At 39.3% G+C, this 19344-nt stretch overlaps 1 protein-coding gene across 2 annotated transcripts in view; it reads right to left on the minus strand.

The window, feature by feature from the left end:
* Positions 1–19344, minus strand: part of PIKFYVE (phosphoinositide kinase, FYVE-type zinc finger containing) — an 89808-nt gene that overhangs the window by 65343 nt on the left and 5121 nt on the right. For both annotated transcript variants that reach the window (XM_063317932.1, XM_063317931.1), the window contains exons 3-9: positions 15566–15681; positions 14944–15115; positions 12518–12725; positions 10177–10266; positions 6122–6257; positions 3907–4064; positions 1130–1241 (exon numbers count right to left, since the gene is read on the minus strand). In XM_063317932.1, coding sequence (XP_063174002.1) covers positions 1130–1241; positions 3907–4064; positions 6122–6257; positions 10177–10266; positions 12518–12725; positions 14944–15115; positions 15566–15681 — 992 coding nt within the window. The remainder of the gene's footprint in view (positions 1–1129; positions 1242–3906; positions 4065–6121; positions 6258–10176; positions 10267–12517; positions 12726–14943; positions 15116–15565; positions 15682–19344) is intronic.

Consider the following 19344-nt stretch of genomic DNA (forward strand, 5'->3'; position numbering starts at 1 on the left):
TTACTTTTTGAAAATCCTAATTACTTACTGCAGGTTAATATTTTTTCCCCATCCATATACTCTGCAGGTTTGCCCTAAGATGTCAGATCACATGATACGTGGAGATTAATGGTACATGCAAATTTGTCCATGAACAAACTGACATATTGTGTATTCAGCTGAACCTCAAATGGACACACCATTATTGCCAAAGATTACAGCTGTTGCAAAGCAGCTAAATAATAGCAGGGCTGTGGTTCTAGAGAATAAAAGAGGGGGGGACACAACATATACTGTCATACCTTTCAAAAGACAGACAGGAAACAATACGTAGAGTTTTGGATTGGGTATCACTTCTTTACAACTGTAGGCAGCCCTCAACAGTAAGGCCTGGCAAAAACTTTTATTGAGAAAATAACCCTATCACCAGCCTGCCTCCTCTATATGGCAGGAGAGCCTAAGCTGGCTACACTGATAAATCAAAAATAATCGTAGGCCACAAAGGAACAGCTGGTCCACCAATCAGCTGTTTGACAGCTAGCAGAGCAGCAGCAGCAGCAATGTTGCTGGCGATGCCAGTGAGACCTGGAGGTGTTGGAGGCACTTGGCAGCATCTCTTCTGGAGTGGTGGCAGATCCTTCCTGGCAGGGGCAATGTTTGGTGGCAGTAGATTTATTGAGTTTTCAAAAAACGTCAGCAAGCTGCATGCAGCCTGTGGGTCATTTGTTGTGCAGGCTGATCTAAACTGTTGCATACTTGATGTCTCTATTTAGAGCCTTCATTTAAAAAAACGTATCTTGGTATTTTTTTAAATGTCTGCCTCTGACTTTTCTTCTGAAGTTTTTGGAAAATCCCTTTCTTTTCAATGAAGATTTCATAGGTCTCTAACTTTATTTCTTGACCTTAAGTAAATTAGTTCACATTAGTAGCTTATCAGAAATCACAACTGCTTTCACACACGTTTTCAAAAGGACCAATGGACACCCTTTCTGAATAGCTGTAAGATGACAAAGGTCATCAGGAAACTACAAAGGTTATTATTCTGAAATATCAGGCTCAAAAGGATCCAAACCCACAAGAAAATGATACAATGTTTTTCTCCAAGCTACACAAATCACACATATAAATTTCTCACAAAAGAAGTCCATACCTGTAATGGTCTGTAGAGTGCATACTCATCTCTGAAGATTTGATCATGGTGACTGACACAATCCAGCCAACGCCCATCTACTAAAGCTTGTCCTATTGCAATTGCTTGAGCTCTGGAAATAAGACCAATTTAAATCCCGTGTTAATGAATAAATGAGTTTTTAGTCTAAAGTACCCTACTCTAGAGATGTGTTCTGACTTCAGTGCCCAGAATTAATCAATACATATGGAAGGTATCAGATTAAGGTAAGATGGTTTTAAAAGTGAGCTTCAGAAACCTTTAATGAACCTTTCTCCATCCAAAGCATAAGCAACCCAACAACCACACTGGTGTGTTAGTTAAGGTGCTGAACTAGAAACCAGGAGACTGAGTTTGAGTCCTCCCTTAGGCATAGCAGCTGGCTGGGGAACTTTGGGCCAATCACTCTCTCAGCCCAACCCACCTCACAGGGTTGTTGTTGTGGGGAAAATAGGAGGATAGAGCATTAAGCAGACTGCCTTGAATTCTACAAAAAAAGACAGAATATAAATCAAATAATAATTTTAAAAAAACTTATGTCTTCTGCCATGGCCTCATGACCTTGCTTTCATCTCATCCTCAACCTCTCTATAAGGTAGCTTAAAGTCAGCCTCAGCTGCTGTGCTTTTAAAGAGATGTGTTCTCCTTTAAGCAGGCAAAACCCAAGCATTGTGCCTCTCCTCCAGGCCCTAGGCAGTTCTCTGGGGACATTCCGGTCTGGGTGACTGAAGAGTCCTGATCTTCAAACCTGGTTCTTCCACTGTACCCACCAGGTCACCAAGCTGATTTCTAGCTCAGAGATCCACTTTTGAAAAAAGGATCATCCTTCCAGGAGGTGACAGGCACAGGGGACAAGAGGGGAGGTAGGAGCTGCCCTGTGCAGTTGGAGGAAATCTCCTGCCGTACCACACAACTTCTCTCCAGATGAGCATTAACCCCCTGTTCAAAATCAGCCCAAACTAATGACAGGAGGGGGAGGGGGTTCTGCAAGCTGTCTGAATCATCATCACACAATTCTCAGTTCCTCTCAGCTGTTCTTTGGGCTATTTTAAACACAAGTTTAGTGCTTTTCTGAAAAAGTGCCAAACCCATTTTAAAAGCAGCATTTCAGAGGAGAGGTGTGGGGGGAAGGCTGTGCAGTACTGCAAGAGATCACACTCCCATTTCACCATGCAGCATTCCCATCACCTGCTAGTTGGGCAAAACGTGAAGCGTGTTTTGAGAAATGGCCATCCCCACCAATTTAGCCAGCTGTCAAAACTCAGTGCCCGAGACCATGTTAAGGAGAATGACATTTTCCAACTGACTGGTAACATCCAGAGGGGCGAGAGAAGAACAAAGCAGGGAGTCTATTTCCATAATCTGCTCTGCAAACAGTACAGAAGGGTTGCACTATCTGGCAGCAACCCTAAACAAGCAAGGTAGGATTCAGCAACGGCAGCAGTAAATGTTATGCCGGCAGAGTTTTCTGCCAGCTCAAGGATGGGCAGATAGTACTTTAGATATGCTAGGAGGAGGAACCCTGTAAAACTTCGCTCCGCTCACTGACTGGTTTGAGCCTCCAAGTACAACAAATGAAGTGTTTCAAGAACATAAGAATTCCCCTCCCACCCATCCATCCTGGCTGTCCCCCGTGCACAGCTAACAGTCGTATTAGTCCAATTCATAAATGCAGATTATGTAATGTATTACTCCCACTGATATGCAATTCAAGTTCTGGATAATCTCTGCTATGAATGCTTTCTAAGGAGACACAAGCTGTCTGTCTGAGAAGCTTTTAAATAAATTAGTTTATTAAAAGGAAGATGGGGGGAGATATAAAACAAAGCAAAGAGATCAGATGCAGTGTGTTCCTTAACTGATACAGCCTAATCATCTCCCCAAGTAATATGGAGAAGCTGAATTTCCTTCACAAATTACACCAATCTCTTACACTTCTACTCCTCTGACTTGAACTCAACTCCTGATGGGTACATGAGCATATCCCTGCCATTGACCCCTTCCAGCATGTTTTTTCAGCTTCCCAGTCTAGCTTACAACCCTGGTATTCCCTGGTGGTCTCCCATCCAACTACTAACTAAATCCAACCCATTTAGCTTCCAAGCCCAGACAGTCAGTAAAGTGGAAAATTGAGTTTCAAGCATGTAAATACTGTCCTCAAATGGCTGCATGTAGATTAATCCCTGAACAGCACAGGTTTTATCCTGAGCATTCTTGTTTATATGGCAGATGCTGAAAAAAGCAAATTCCCTCTCCAAGGCCAGACTAATGATAAGCAGCACTGTTTAGCAAATGAGATTATAGTTGGTGGCTCAGATAAAAAGTCAGATAACTGTGTATCAATTAAAAGGATTTGTAATAGGTAGCTGACCTTTCAAAAAGATACTTAAACTCAAGTCTATGTTAACCCTATACAGCCTTTTGAAAATGATGCAGGGGACAGAGAAATACAAAGGATTTTATGACCCATTAACAATATTGGAAGGTAATTAATGGATCAAAGTTTAATTATTCTTATCTAAAAGTTGATCCCAAAATTAATTTACTATAGTAGGTTCAGCCCTAAGAGAAGCAAGATAAAAAGATGAATAGGACAGGGAAGGGTGGGCTAGACTGGATATGAAATGCTGGAGTTTAATTATAAATAAAGTTACATTCACAGACCCCCTGAATTAGAATAAGCCCAACTATTTTTTATCTTGCTATCCTACACCACTGAACATACTGTACTTGTGAGAGACCCCATAACATTCATTTACCTAGTGGTGATGTGGCCATTCCTCATAAGCCAGTTGACCAGTTCCTTTCCTACGATGCAGTTGGGGTGGGTACGCAGCCAGTAGCGATGGTCTTGAAACTCCATCCCACTGTTGTGATGGCATATTTTCTTCCACAAATCCTTTAACTGAACTGAGTCCTATGAGACAAGGTGATGACATTTTGAGTTAGCACACATATAGAGGGCTTAAATGTTCTCTCTGTCCTCAGAGGTGCTGTTTACATTGTTCCAAGTGATTTACAAAGTTCCTTGCCTTGCCTCTCCCCTTTCCTGGATACACTGTCAGGACTGTCAGTTCGTTCAAGGGATAAGTGCACATTTTATTGAAATATTCAAATTCTTACAGTTATCTTTCTGACTGAGAGGACTTTTAAAAATGAATTGTTGACTTTCTGACATTCCAGGGAGCTCGTGATGCCAGGACTCTTGATTCTTTTTCTTCTTAGGCAAGTAACAAAAAAAGCTTTTTTGAACATTTTGTGATCTTGACAATTAGACTGGACAATTATACTGGTTTTGGGACTGGCACTATAGGATGCTTATGTACTTCTACAGCACACACAGGCACCGCCATCCATGCCTGTCAAATCTCTTGCCTTGCCCAATGTTTAACATTTAAAATACATGGAAAAACAACTTCCTCTCTTCCAGCTACTCCATCCTCTTCCTTTCTTTCATGGGCACATGTCTGCCAACAAACATTTGGCAGAAAGGAAGAAATCACAGCAGTTGGGGGATCAAGCTCCAGAGAGCTCAACCAACTAACAAGAATTAATCTTTTTTTAAAAAAAAAATATGAACTCTGTTACTGATAAGTTGAACAGGTTTGCATGTGTTTGAAAGAAGAGGACGTTCTTTGATTTGGACATGGTGGGGGGCTTGCAATGTGGTGGTGGTGTTTTGAAACAACCTAAGGGTTAATTGCCCACACACTGTTTTTATGACTATGTTTCTTTGGTTATGCCGGCCACCACAGGAACTAATCTGTGATTGTGCCTATGGCATTTTCTCTGTCCTTTAGGCCTACAGGCAGAAGAATAGTAAATGCTTAGAGAATTTTTTAAAGAATATGACTGAAAACCTTTCTAGTACTCCACTCTTTTGTAATGCCCCACCAATTTCCTGATTCACTACAATGCTTGTAATCTTTGATAGCTTCCTCCTCCTCCATTAACAATTAGGATTCTCCTGAGAATAAGTCTAGGTTTGCATTTAGAACAACAAGCTATTATTCTCAAAATATCAAAATATTATATTCTCAAAATATCAAAATATTATATTCTCAAAATATCTCAAAATATCCAAATTATTCCAGAAAAGCAAATAAACATATATTGTCTAGCAAAACAGCAAGCAAGACTTTGATGGAAGAGTTATTCAGGCTGCGCAGAAGACACTACAGCACATTGCGTATCATATTAGTAAATATATCTTCTAGCACTAACATGTTTGAGGGAATTCAGAAATGGAGTTCCCTACAACATCAAACATTGACCTGCACAAGAAACAGAACATCCAAGGTGAGTCCACAAAGTAGGGCAGTATACAAATGATTGCATAGACAAACAAATAAATAAATAAATCACCAGTTACAACATTCAGAGTTGCATCAACAGAAGGAGTTGCAAGCCATGAGAGATATCAAGCCATATATCTCTCATGAGTGTTTGGAGTTAATCCTTAAATAATTGAGCACAGTGTTTCATGCTAAAGCTCCTATGTTAAACTGTGCTATGCGCTTGTGGAAAAGAAAATAACATACCAAGTACTAACAAACGCACAAGCAATGTGCATACAACATGTTGCTCATTTCTTCCCTTGTAAAGGGGATTTAAAATAGTATAACTGTGTTTTTGGGCCCACCTAAATATATGCTCTTAAAAAAATAAGGCTTTTCTTTTTTTCTAATTGATGTTAATTTTCCAGTGGTGAAAGACCACAACTTAAGTTTTTCAGAAATAGATGGTCACATGAAAACACTTTTTAAATGTTCAAGATTGAATGAGAATAAAATGGCACAATCTGCATACCCCCGGAGGAAAGGTGAGGTACAAGTAATGCAAAACACAAGACAATTGTAAACAGAGGACAATATAAAACAGGTAAACTTAAGAAATCAAGTACCACAAACGGCAGTAAGATGTTACTTATTTCTGTTGGAAGGATGCAAGATACAAGAAAAGCTTGGCTTGTACCAGAAGAAGTTTGCGTTCGTCCTCACTGGTCTCCTTCATGTAGGTTCGATTAGTTTGTGGACTGACAGATGTCTCATAGGAAGGCACCATGGGAGACCCCGATCGATCCAGAGACAGGTTAGTTATGCTAGCTGATCTGGTGGGAGGAACAGAACAATGCTTGTAATCTTCAGCTCACTCCAGCTGTACTTTCAAATTAACATTTAACAGAACAGGGCAAAACTTCACCATATGAAGGAGTTCTTAATCATCTCTTTCTCATCAACCAAAATATTATCAAGTTTTCAGTATCAGGAACCACACAGGAACTTTTAAAAAAGTTAGAAGCTAATCTTTCCCATATAAATTTCACCTTTCTTGATTTCTCAAATGATAAGAAATAAGCTGCTTGATTTATTCTTCATGTGGCTTCATGCTGCCAAAATGCAGTGTCCCTTTTGCCAATGCATTTTGGCAGCACAATCTGGGCAACTTCTGTGTTAATCCCCATCTATCAGAAATAATTCCTCTGGACAACTGCCACCTCGCCAGGGGTATAGCAATGAAAGCCAAGAACTAGACCTAGTTTTCAACACTACAGATTTATTAATTAGCAACAATTCAAGCATCTCCCTTGACATCACATTTTATCTCAATGTAACCCATATATTTCTTCACTATCAATTGAATGCTAAAGGAACAACTGTGTATTCATGCAAACAACTGGACTCATCCACAAAACACAAGGCGTCAGGAAATAACTTAATCTGGCTTCAAATCATACAGCAAACAATCAGAACTGAATTCAGATCTCCAACCTAGAAAGCATATTTCACCTTGAACTCCCTGTAACCCCTGGGTTATTACTACTAAGCCTGCAAAAAACAGGCTGAGATTTGAATGTATAAAGCTCAGGGAAATAAGCAGAAATATCCACGTCCCCATACACGGTATCCTTGCTGATTCCCTTCTTTTCATAATTAATTGAGAAAACCATGCCTTATTCCCAAATTGGGAAATGCTGGTTACCAGGTTCAAATGAAGACATTTTTCTGGCTTGATCCATACTGGTTGCCATGATTTACAAGGTTGGATATTACAGAAATTACAGACAACTTAACATGTTTTCGATGAATCTCAGCATATTGACAAGAGACAGGAAGCAAAAGAACAAAGTGCAAGGCATGAGGCTAATGCACATCTTTAAGCATGAGCAACTTTTTCCTCAACTATCCATAGCTAAACTCTTGCATATTTAAAGCCATACTTTACAGCACCAAGCATAAAAGCTATTAACTAACGAGATAAATACCCTAGCAAAGAATTGATTAGCTTAAGATACCACTGTAATTCACAACTTATTTTCTTCTTTGTACATCCCAGAGAATAAACTAAATACACTGTCCTTAAAGACAGCATCGGACACACCTGAAGGTAGACAAAGAAAATGCAACAACATCAAACCAATTGCTAAATTTTTATAATTATCTTTCTATCAGATCAGCCATCTCAAAACCTGTTTCCATTCTTCTGGATCATGCAAGAAATGCATATGAAATATTTTACTATCCTTATGAAAACTATGCTGAAGAGAAGAGCAAAACAGGAGGGAACCTTTTGCTAAAATGACCTCTGCTTCAGGAATAGCCAGGAAGGCTAGGATAGATGAAATACGAACAGCTGTGTTAGTTCACAGGTACTCCCTCTTCAAACATAAAATGGGATCTAAAATGATATATCCAAACAAGTACCCAATGCCTCCTCCATCCTTACTTTCTTTGTATTCTGACATTTTACATTCTTTTTCCCCCAAACAGTTCACTTCTAAATTACTGCAAAAACTTCATCCCTGGCCTCTCAGGACAATGAATGAGGAAGACTTAGGAATAAGCATGCAACTTGGCCCTGAGCATGCAGAGGCCTATAGGCTGAGCAACTTTACTTGGAAAGTAAATAATTACAACATACTAAAAGGGTAAGACCTAAATGGGAAATTCTCTTGCTGCAAAGCAATGTTCCAGCCAGAAGCATGATGTTATTCCAAAGAATGCTTCTGAGGCCTGTGTATGATAGGGGGTTGGAGTCCAGAATTTTTTGGGAAGCACACCCACATCTCCCCCCACGCAAAGACCATCCTAAAAGCTCAAAAAGCCAATAGAAAACAAGCTCATCAACTTGCTTTCTAGTAAATTGTCTTTGTGAATGACCATACTTACCATAGCAGCCATTCTTTAAGAGCCCACACACACTTTCAGAATTCCAAACGTGCCCATCAGCTCCAAAAAGGCTGGTGATCCTTATCCTAGCTTGTCCTAAAATGCATTTCTAACCAAATCCACTACATATATCTATATATATATTTAAATGGCCTGACAAATGATTCTTACAGAGAATATTCAGTTTCCATAATTATTTATAAGGTACTGATATTTGCCAGCTACAAGTAACTTGCTTACAGTAAATTAAATTCTCTCCAACTGTCACACCCTTTTTCAGAGGCATAAAAATATATGCTACTCTATTTAGCTATAGCTAACTTAAATTTGAGTTACAGTGCAACAAATTCTGGCAGCTAACCATGATTTGTCTCTGAAAAGGAAAAGTTCCTCAGGAGTTCTGCATGAGGAATCAGTATTTTGAAAATTAATTGTTATCAGACTAATGTTGGGCTAGATAATCCCTTCAGTCTGTAAGGAGAACATGTCTACAGTCCAAATAAATTGAGGACAGGGAAGGAAGGGAAGCAGAAAGTTTGATATGAGTGGGACGATTTTATACTCTGCCCTAGCCATATTTTCTGTCTTCCAACTACTGTAAGGTTGTACCAGATTTATATCACTTGTAATATGAAATATAAAATGAGTGAAAATCAAATAGGAAGTTTTAAAACAAAACTGATGATCAAGATGTAGCATTATTGTACTAATTGGGTCTGCATGATATTGTGCTATAAAGAGAGCAAAAATTGATACAGAATGGATTTATTCTCATCAATCAACTATTCTCTATGGCACCTTGCCAGAAAATGTTCGATCAACCTATTGGCTTCAAATATATTTTCACTACCCCTCCACCACCACCCCCCAAAATCGTAATTGAAGGGTCATGACACCATTTTGCTATTTGTTATTCTTTCCTGTTTGGTCACAAAACAGAAAAGCAGAAGCTGAATCCAACAGCTTTAATATCACCTATTTGAAGCTTTGCATTATTTCAGCAGTACCTTTCCAAGTCTAAGACTCAGAAAGGGTGCATAGTGTACTGCAGACAGAGCTGATGGCCTGGTTTTGTAATTTAAACATACGCTGCATTTGAGGCAAGCAGTAGGATCCTTCACAAGTACCCATCGTTCAGCAAACATAAATGGCTAGAATTATAAAGGTTCCTCTGAGAGGAAATGGGGAAAAAATGCAACACAGGAAAAAGAACCTTGGAGTAAAAGCCAAACCGGGGAAAAGATATGTTGCAAAAATGAAGTGCAAGGAAGAGCAAATGGGCAAGTGAGAGAGAAATAAGTGGGTAGCCCCTATGCAATTTTAGCTTTAACTCCACCTGCTGCTGTTCTAACATTCGCAATCACTTTCCCTTGAAGAAATGCAGCCCTGCAGCCTAAAAGATTGCCCACCCCTCTTCTCTGACGTAGGCAAACGAACACATGGGTCGGGTGGGTCATAGCACCCCCCCCCACTTCTGTAGTATCACTAAACAAGACCAAATTGTTCAGCTGGACAGTGAGGAAGGTAACTGCTCTACCTACAGTCCCGCTACTGGAAGAGGAGCCGTCCACTAAGGCTGCGACCACCCAGAGGTAGACTCAACGAAGGAACAACTTGCTCCATACATTCTGCATCTTTTGCTCATCACTGAACCTGCATTCTGGACCTCATGCTGTGTTTGTATCGCAGCTGACAGAAGACAAAAGGACTTCAATCTCTTATGCAAATATTTTTATCAAGACATATAGATCTTGAAATAGCGTATTAATGTCCTTTTGAGACGGAAGCTTTATGTTTTCTGTTCAAACAGAGCCAGCAGTGAGCTGCTTCAAAACATACTATTTTGGTTGGATCACTTACCTGTTCCGCGCAGGAGATTTCCCTGCTTCCTCCTGAACTGATCCGAGACGTGTAGATAAAGTGGAGGATGAAGAATCTGGATGAATCAAGCTGCAGATCAAGGATATCACATTTAAACAGCAGTTATTTATTTATTTATTTATATTTTTTTATTTATCGAATTTTATCATCGCCCATCTCCCACCAATAGGGGGACTCTGGGCGGCTTACAACAAACAGTTTAAAATTCAGTGCCGTTAAATACAATAAATACACATATAATAAACAATAAAAATATAAAACATAATAAAATCCAGATGGCTAAGATGGTGTCTCAACTGGTGAGTACAAAGGGCCCTTCTAGGGCGTTAGCCATCCCCAAGGAAGACTATTCCCCTTCCTGTCGCAGGCATGTTGACACAACCAGGTTTTTAGCTTTTTGCAGAAGTCCAGGAGTGAGGGGGCTTGTCTCACCTCTGGGGGAAGAGTTTTCCAAAGGGCGGGAGCTATTGCAGAGAAGGCCCGCCTCCTGGACCCCGCCAGATGGAGTTCTTTTACAGATGGGGTCCGTAACATGCCCTCTCTGCATGACTGGGTGGGACAGGTCAATGTGATGGGGAAGAGGCGGTCCCTAAGGTAACCTGGCCCCATGCCACGTAGGGCTTTAAAGGTGATAACCAACACCTTGAATTGGACCCAGAAGCAAACTGGGAGCCAGTTCAGCTCGCGTAGCAAAGGTGTCGCATGTGCTGACCTTCGGGCACCTAAAATTGCCCACGCAGCTGCGTTCTGGACCAGTTGTAGCTTCCGGATACTCTTCAAGGGTAGCCCCACATAGAGCGCATTACAGTAGTCTACATGGGAGATGACCATGAGTTAGCACTACATTAGAGAAGTTAATAAGACCATTGGCACAGGCTGAAGTAGCAAGTTGTTCTGTGCCCCAAAAGAGGGAGGGAGGGAGGGGGGAGGAAGGGCAGTTGCTGTTGCTTTATCCCAAGCCAAATCCCAAGCAGACCATGAATTCCAAGTGATGGGAAGTTCTCTCTTTGCAACTTAGACTCTTATCCATAAATACATTCTTCCAGACTCCTACCAAGATCATTAGAACAGAATGGTCAGAGACTGAGACATATTACATTTTTATATAATTATTTCCAATTTTGACTCTCCAAACAACCATACAGATTGCATATTTCAAAAGTTTGGGGATGTGACATTTTATAGCCATTAATGCCATGTATTTGAGAACTTTGGGGGGGGACTGTTTATTTGTTTCTTTTGGAAAAGGAGATAAGGCACTACATTGTATCTATAAAAACTTTCCCCAAGAAACTGGTGCTGCAAGGGGAAGAAGTCTCTCCAAGTAGTCCTCACTTAACAACCCTAACTGGGACTGGCAACTCCATCGATAAGCAACATGGTCATTAAGCGAAATGTCACATGACCACCCCGCTTAGTGATGGCACTTCCAGCAGTCCCAGTTGCTGGTATTGAGCGAATCTCACACACAAACCTGTTTAGTTCACAGGAACCCCAATACCCATGCCACAGTGAATACCAATATTCTCTCTTCTATCTTCACCAAGTTAAATTGTAGATTCACTGCCTGAGATACTATGGATAGTTGAAATAATCACTTGTTCCTTGTTGTTCATCTCTGCTTTCTTTCCTTCATTGTTTCCTTATGTCCATTTTAGATTGTAAGGTCTCTGAGTTAGGGACCCATCAAGTATATTCTATATCACGAACGCTTTAAAAGCTAAACAAATTATAATATAAGATTTTGTGGAAATTTGATGAGGTGAACTCACACCCACAAGTATTTTATAATCATGAGATTCTGTTATTTTTGTTGGACAAGGAGAGCTGCAAATCTGGAATTCTTTTTAAGCGATGTACACGAAGAGTTATACAGTAAAAATGGGATTCCAATTTAGAAGCCCTGTATATATTTGATACTGTTCCCAGGGTCAAGAAGGGAAATGCCCAATGAGATAGCTCTTAAGCATTAACACTGCCAGCCTTTAGAGATCAATAGCCATGAACACTATATTTTCAGGTTCTCTTTCTCACACTTAACACAAATGCAAGCTACTGACATAGCCCAACAAAAACTTGCACTCAAGATGAACATTTGTCTTTTAGCTTCTGGGCCAAGAAACAAATACGATTCTTAAGGAATTGCATGGATGAGTTAATAAGCTAATATTAACAGGGGCCATAGTGTCCTGAAACAATGTGCAAATGCTAAAGAATGGCAAAGTAATAACTAAAGTTACCTGAACAACGCTTTCTAATAGGGTGTTATAAAATTAGTGTAAGACTGAACAAAGAACAGTTTTTCTAAGCACATCAATACCTTTGCCAGGCAAGATCTTCTTCCAGGAAAATATTACGACTAGCTTTTCTGCTACCTACAGGAGTACGGGGTTCCCCAGGATCCAGTACTGATACACAGCTTGATGAATCAGATAAAGCACTCAAGTCTTCCCCAATGGTGTTACCATCTGTGGAATGTGCATAGCTTAAGGCTATTTTGCGACAGTAAGTGCAAGCTCTCAGATCACCTACGAGAAATAGAAGAGAGGAGTCTTATAATCTGAAGGCTTCCTTCTAAGCATTCTAAGCATTAACTATTTTGCTGTCATGAATATTAGAGCTGGGTTAAGGCCTGAGGAAACGACTAATTACATAAGCTGGAAGGAGTTAAAAAGCAGATGCAGAACGAATCTTGATACAGTGGAATATACTAACCAAATACTTCTAGCTAAGGGGATGTAATGTGTTGCTCAGGGCAACAGTGTACCCACAGATGCATCCCTAGATACCCACCATGCTCTCGATCCCACCTAACTTACAAACCACAAATTTCTACCTTTATTACAAAAATGTCTCTAGACCAGGGTTTCTCAACCAGGGTTCCATGAGAGGTCACTAAGGGTTCCCTGGGAGATCACAATTTATTTTAAAAATTATTTCCAATTCGGGCAACTTCACATTAAAGAGGCAAGTTTCATCCTTTATTTTTAGTTTAAGAACCCTGTTAATGCATATATATACAGGGGCATGAAATGGATATAATATTTTTTGTAACTTCTGGCCTCTTTTTGAGCCTGAATGTGCAAGGGTTCCCCAAGGCCTGAAAAATATTTCAAGGGTTCCTCCAGGGTCCAAAAGTTGAGAAAGGCTGCTCTAGACTGTAGAAAGTGCTCACAATCTTTCTTAGAAAACAAAAATGAGGGGCAGCAATTGAGTGATTCTTTTGGAAGTGCCCCCACCTGCACAGCAAAAAAGAAAAGCAACCTCACCAGATCTGTGGTCAACAGGTCTTTGGTGATTAGTTGCACCCACCTTGGAGCCATTTTGTGAGAACACTCTAATATATTGTTAGATTTCCAATTCTGCTCATTGGGGTTCCTGAGGCTATTGCTAATGTGAAGATATGTAACCCATTTTGAATTTGGTATATTTTTGATGTTGGACCATTTCTGGAAAAGTTGGAACAGCATCAGAAAATTTTCAGTGAGGTCAGAGCACCCTGTGTCCACCTTAAAATTTGGTGAACTCAAAACTGGTTTGTACATCTCTGGTAATATGCAGCGACAAGGAGCTAAATACTCCTGCTCTTTCCAAAAATATTACACATGGCAGTTTGTGAAGAAATTATCAAACCTATTTAGCCTTTTCCCCTCAAAATAAAGCAAATGTTTTGGGAAAAGTTATCTCACTACACCACATCCAGGTATTCAAATGGCTACCAGAAAACTATTTCTAGTTTTTAAGCATGGAAAAGAAGCGCTTTCTTCTCATACTCCATTAAAGCCCTTTGTCTTTCTTGAAGAGAAAGAGATCATTGCATTTCATCTTCCCCAATTATGAGATGGGGACAATTTCCAAGGATTGATCTATCTATGTGTCTGTCTGTCTATCTACAGTCTTCGTAATCTGTCTCATTGCAAAAGGACTCTAGGCAGAGAGGGGCAAAATACAAAACAAATTAAAACCATAATACAGAAACAATATAAGACACCCAGGGCAAACACCAACAATTATTCCATACACTTTGGAGAAGACAGGTAATCAGACTAAAATTTATGGCACGGAAGCAGCTAGATCCTATTGTACTAGTCTTACTTCAAATATAGGATAATTCTTCCATCATGCCTTGTACCCATCCATCTGTATCAAGAACCTAAATAAAACTTGGACATCGACATCACGACACAGAAAGTGAACTAGCTCATGAGCAACACACACATACAATATGCAGCAAGGCCTGCAGTATATGTAAGAACTGAAGACAATCTAGCAAAACATGCTTCATAGCAAAAGGACAACTCCAGCCCCACCCACACTCCATGCTAATCTTTAACTGAAGCGTAACTATAGTTCACTGCAGTTAGAATACTGGTTTCGTCACAAGGAACTTATGTTGGCCTGGCCTTTGACACCAGTTCTTCAGCTTGGTAAAATCACCTGGAGGAACATCTGCGGGTCTAGAAGCAAGATGGATGATCATCCTGACAATTTCTGGGAAGCGTCATTATGTTTCTGGGAACCAGTAGTGGCAAGGCTACTTATACTCACCACAAAAGTCTTCCTGATATTCGGCTGATGGCAGTAGCATGGTTGTTATGGCTCAGGAATTCTTACTGACAATTTTACCCATTATGTTTTGGGTGAAAATGAAATTCAGTATGGAATTCACCCTCACCCACCAATTCAAGCAGAAGTATAATTTCCTCCTCTCCTCAAAAGTTAGATTTTGACTATGCTTTATCTTACCTGTGTAACCCATAAATTTTCCAGGGATCTCCTGGTTACAGCATCGGCTACAGAAAATTTGCCCACATAACCGACAGTGATGTCTGCGTCTAAAAGTAGTGAATTTTTCACTACAGTCATAACACTCTTTACACTGGCTATCCGGCATCCAGTATTGTTTCAGGTCACTGTCCTATGGAAAAAATTCGGGGTTTAGTCAAGGAAACACTTTCACAAAAGATTTTTCTATTTCTGAATGTAAGTTGTATCATAAGATGTCACAAGGCCAAAATTAGGTTATAACAATTATAAGGATTTCACTTATGTAATGCTCTGAATTTAATCGTTAAGCTATAGGATTTGATTCAGTAAAAGGCAACTGGGGGAAAGACAATTTTCCAACCCACACATGAGAAGGAAACCAGATATACCACCCTGGAAAGGTGTGAAAACTGATTTGCTGTTATTGCCAAAATTAGCAGACAGCCCTTGCCTTCATTGCTTGAAAAAATACTTAGCAGTAGCAGCGTTCCGTAATTCTCTATACAAGTTCTAAGCACAAAATGGGATTTTATAAAAAAAAACAAATGCAGAACTTATATCAGGAAAGCTCAACATTATTAAAGCAGACATAAAGCAACACCTGGCTTTTTCCTTCCATGATTTCTTTGAGGCGTTTTAAGACTGTACTGAGGCTTCTAAGTTGAACAGCCGTCCTAGGATCATGACCACCTAGAGGAGGATCTTTTCTTCGACTGTCTGGAAGCAAAAGACAATAGTTGACATTTGAGATCCTGGTTCTCAATGAACAGTTAATGAAAATCCCTTTCGAGTACAGAAAACTTTAACTTTTAACTTCCTTTCTCAAACTGAGATCAGTGCAATGGTAACTTCCTGAAGTTAAATGCCATCTCTGTCATACAGAGTATCTTATCCAAAGCCAAGCTTTGTGAAAAATAGCCATTTTCAATTATCTCTAAATAAATGGAGACAAACCAATAAAAAGCATTTGTCAGTACAAAGAAGGCTAGATTATATAGATGGTAATTTTATTTATCTGAAAGAAACCTGGATTGATTTAACAGATCTTGCTTCCCAGAAGTACAATTTAGGATTGTGTATAAACTACTGAACAGGAAAAAACCTCACCAGTCCTGAGCATTTTAAAAAAGAGAAAAAAGGCTGGGGTAGATCCAGAGATTTAGAAATCTCTTTGAAATCAAGGCTATAAGTACACAACCTAAACAGTTTAGCTTAAGAAATCAGTCAGTGCAACCCTGTACCCCAGCAGCACAAGAATCAATGGAAGCTATTCAACTGAGTCAACTGTTAAAGGATGAAAATATTAACTTGCTTTAAAGTCAGCCAGTCGATACCCATTTTCTGCAGTTATTGAACTCAAAATGGTGGCTTGACATACAGCAATTAATTAATCTTTCATTAGTCAATACATTAATCTATTGTAGTAAACCAACTAGCCAGCCACATATTAACAACAGCCCAATAATTATCACACTTCACAGCTGTAAAGCACTATCAGCTTATTACAGGAGAAAGATTTTGTGCATTTTATCTGAGTTCCTTAATAACAATGACCTGAGTTTTCTATTCTATGCTCTGGATACAGACCCCCAAGTTTTGCGAGCTTTCCTCTCCTTGTTCTTTTTCCCCCTAAGGATTGTTTTGTACTTAAAAAAAAAAATGCCTCAAGTTTCTTACCAATTCCACGGTTCTCCATTGGCTAAACATTTATTTTGCTCTCTTGCGTAACAGAGCAAACATGGCTCTGTTGAATGCACTGCTTTATATACCACTCACGTTATATGGAATGCTGGCAGCACAGCCAAGAAACAGGCACAATAACCGTTGCCGTATAATGGCCAGGCTCCCAAATTTAGAAGAACAAGAAACAAGGTTTGTCTTTGTAAGCTGTGGCAGAGTCTGTACTAACAGTCATCTTCCAATTATAATCTATTTGCTGGCCACATGACCAAATTCCTGAGGAAAAGCATGGTGTGACTTCTACGGCTGATAGTGAGGGATTTCTATCAACATTGCTCAATGGCATTGCTACCTTCTAGTCTGGTATCTTAGAGAAACTCCTTAGACTTTTCAGTTTTGAGCTAAATTTATGACAGAACAAACATCCACACCAGATCTATGTCTGGTAGAACTACACTGTACCTTAGAGTTTTCTACTCAACAATTTCCTATAATAGGTGGTACTTCTAAAACATACTTATCCCAACCTTCACATTCCAGGCTTTCAGTAAAAAGTCTAAAGACTAGTTAATGAAAATAGTACAAATACTATATAAATACGAATACTGTAATAAAAATAAATACTGTATACAAATATTGTAATAAACTAAAATGCCACAGAAAACTATCAGTAGGATCAAGACTGTATCTAAGTTTTGGGAAAATAAAGAAGGATTTTCCTGCGGTTAAAATTAGATGGTAGACAAACTGGGACAGTATCACTAAGGCAGCCATCTCTGGGTCTTAGGACTGTGCAGTGCTTTAGATTCAAAGAAAAAAGGTTCTTCAGAGCTTGTGTGGGAACATACTAAACACCTGTTGGCAACTCCTTAAACTAAGTATGTCCTTTGCCAGGATTGTGCTGCAGTTGTGGAGGGCCCCCTGCACAATCCAGAAGACACAACCGCTTTCAAGAGTTCCTGGCAGGTGTTAGGTGAGTCTGCCCGTTCGCTGAAGAGGGTAACAGAACATGTTAATAGCCTACTGTCTGATTTTCAGAAATTAATAATTGTTCTGCACCACTCAAAGATTTAGCATCAAAAATTGGTTCATATCTGTTGGAAACAGATATAGGTAAGTCTACACAAGTTTGGGAGTCAGATTTAGGCAAGCAATTGGAATACGGTAAGCCTTGGGGAGGACTGGGTTTCTTATCAGATTCAATGCAGGAATTATACCTTAAGATATTTCATTGCTGACATTTAATCCCTAGAATAGCCTCACATATTTATTCTATGAAGTGCTACAGGGACTATAATCAAAAGGAACTTTCTTCCATCTTTGGTGAGAATGCAATAGTCTCAACATTTTGGAGGATGATCTTTAAGTGATAGCAATAACCCCCACAAAAAAACACTAAAATCTCACCAAAGTTAACCTTTTTACATATATTTGATGGAAGGAACAAAAAATTACATAACAAAAAACTTATTATTTACCTGCTTTCAGCAACAAAGTCAATCATTGCCCACCTATAGAAATATCTGGATTATCTTTCTCAAAAAATTGTTCAATAAGTATTAGTCAACTGTTGTGCTTGAGAAGTCTTTTGATAAAATGTACATGATTAAAAAAGCAAAGTAGGTAATCATTATTTTATCAGGTTTGACAGGATTTTATCTGTTTTATAAATGGCAAAATGAAAATCCATCAGGATGGTATGAAAAATTTAAATGGCTTGAAATAAAAAATGTAGAAGCTTCTTTGTGCAATGTAATATAAAGATCATTATCATCATCATCTCCCAAGAAACGAAGAATCCCACGTGCTGCACAGCCCTACAGGGTAGTCACCCCCATCTGCTCAGATGATTAGAAGGCATTGGTGGGACAAATGAAGACTTTTCCAAGTTCTTATTTCGGTTTGCATATATATTCGTGGCACAGCAGGCATAAACAGAAGATCCCCATATAGTTGTCTTTCACAGAAGCAATGTAAGAACTCAATCTTTGCAAACACCACTAAATGCTTCTCAGTTTTTCAAGCTCATTATGTTCCAAATCTCTGTCACGCTCTTCTATAGCACTTCTTCTTTGAATTCTCTATAGGTGCAGCACTCCGAAATGTATAAAAACTTTATTTCTGAATGCAACCTACAAAGGAAATTAAGTGCCTATTTTTAAGAGCCCTTCTGCATTACAAACATGGGGGGGGGGGGACTGACAAATTTGAAGCTGTATCTTAAAACCCTTATTGTTTCTTAGAATTAAAGTCAGCTGCCTTTCAGAGACATGTTAAAACACCAGCAGTATATATTATTTTGCTTTATAGATAATAGTGGGGGGGGGAATGGAAAGAAGCAAAAAAGGGTTGACTGTTTCTAGTGTTTTTTACCCCCAATTTAGAAAGATTAACTTATTGCAGCTACCACTTCCCATACTATCTTTCCTTTTACATAGCACAACATTTATATAGGGCTAGCAATCCAGTTAATGCTGACTCTGCAATCATATTGTATATTCAGATCTCCAATAGAGAGGAATCTGGAAGCAAAAAAAAAAGTGCATGTTTGCAGATCATCAGGTTGCACATATGCAACCTTTTTTCACTATGAACTGACAAACTAGGAAGGAATGTGACTTCTTCCCAAAACGTAGAGCACAAAGTCCACACTGAGAGCTTATGAAATCTCTTATAAATCTGCTAAAATCAGAATGCACA

This window comes from Candoia aspera, chromosome 1, assembly GCF_035149785.1.
Source record: "Candoia aspera isolate rCanAsp1 chromosome 1, rCanAsp1.hap2, whole genome shotgun sequence".
NCBI lineage: Eukaryota > Metazoa > Chordata > Lepidosauria > Squamata > Boidae > Candoia > Candoia aspera.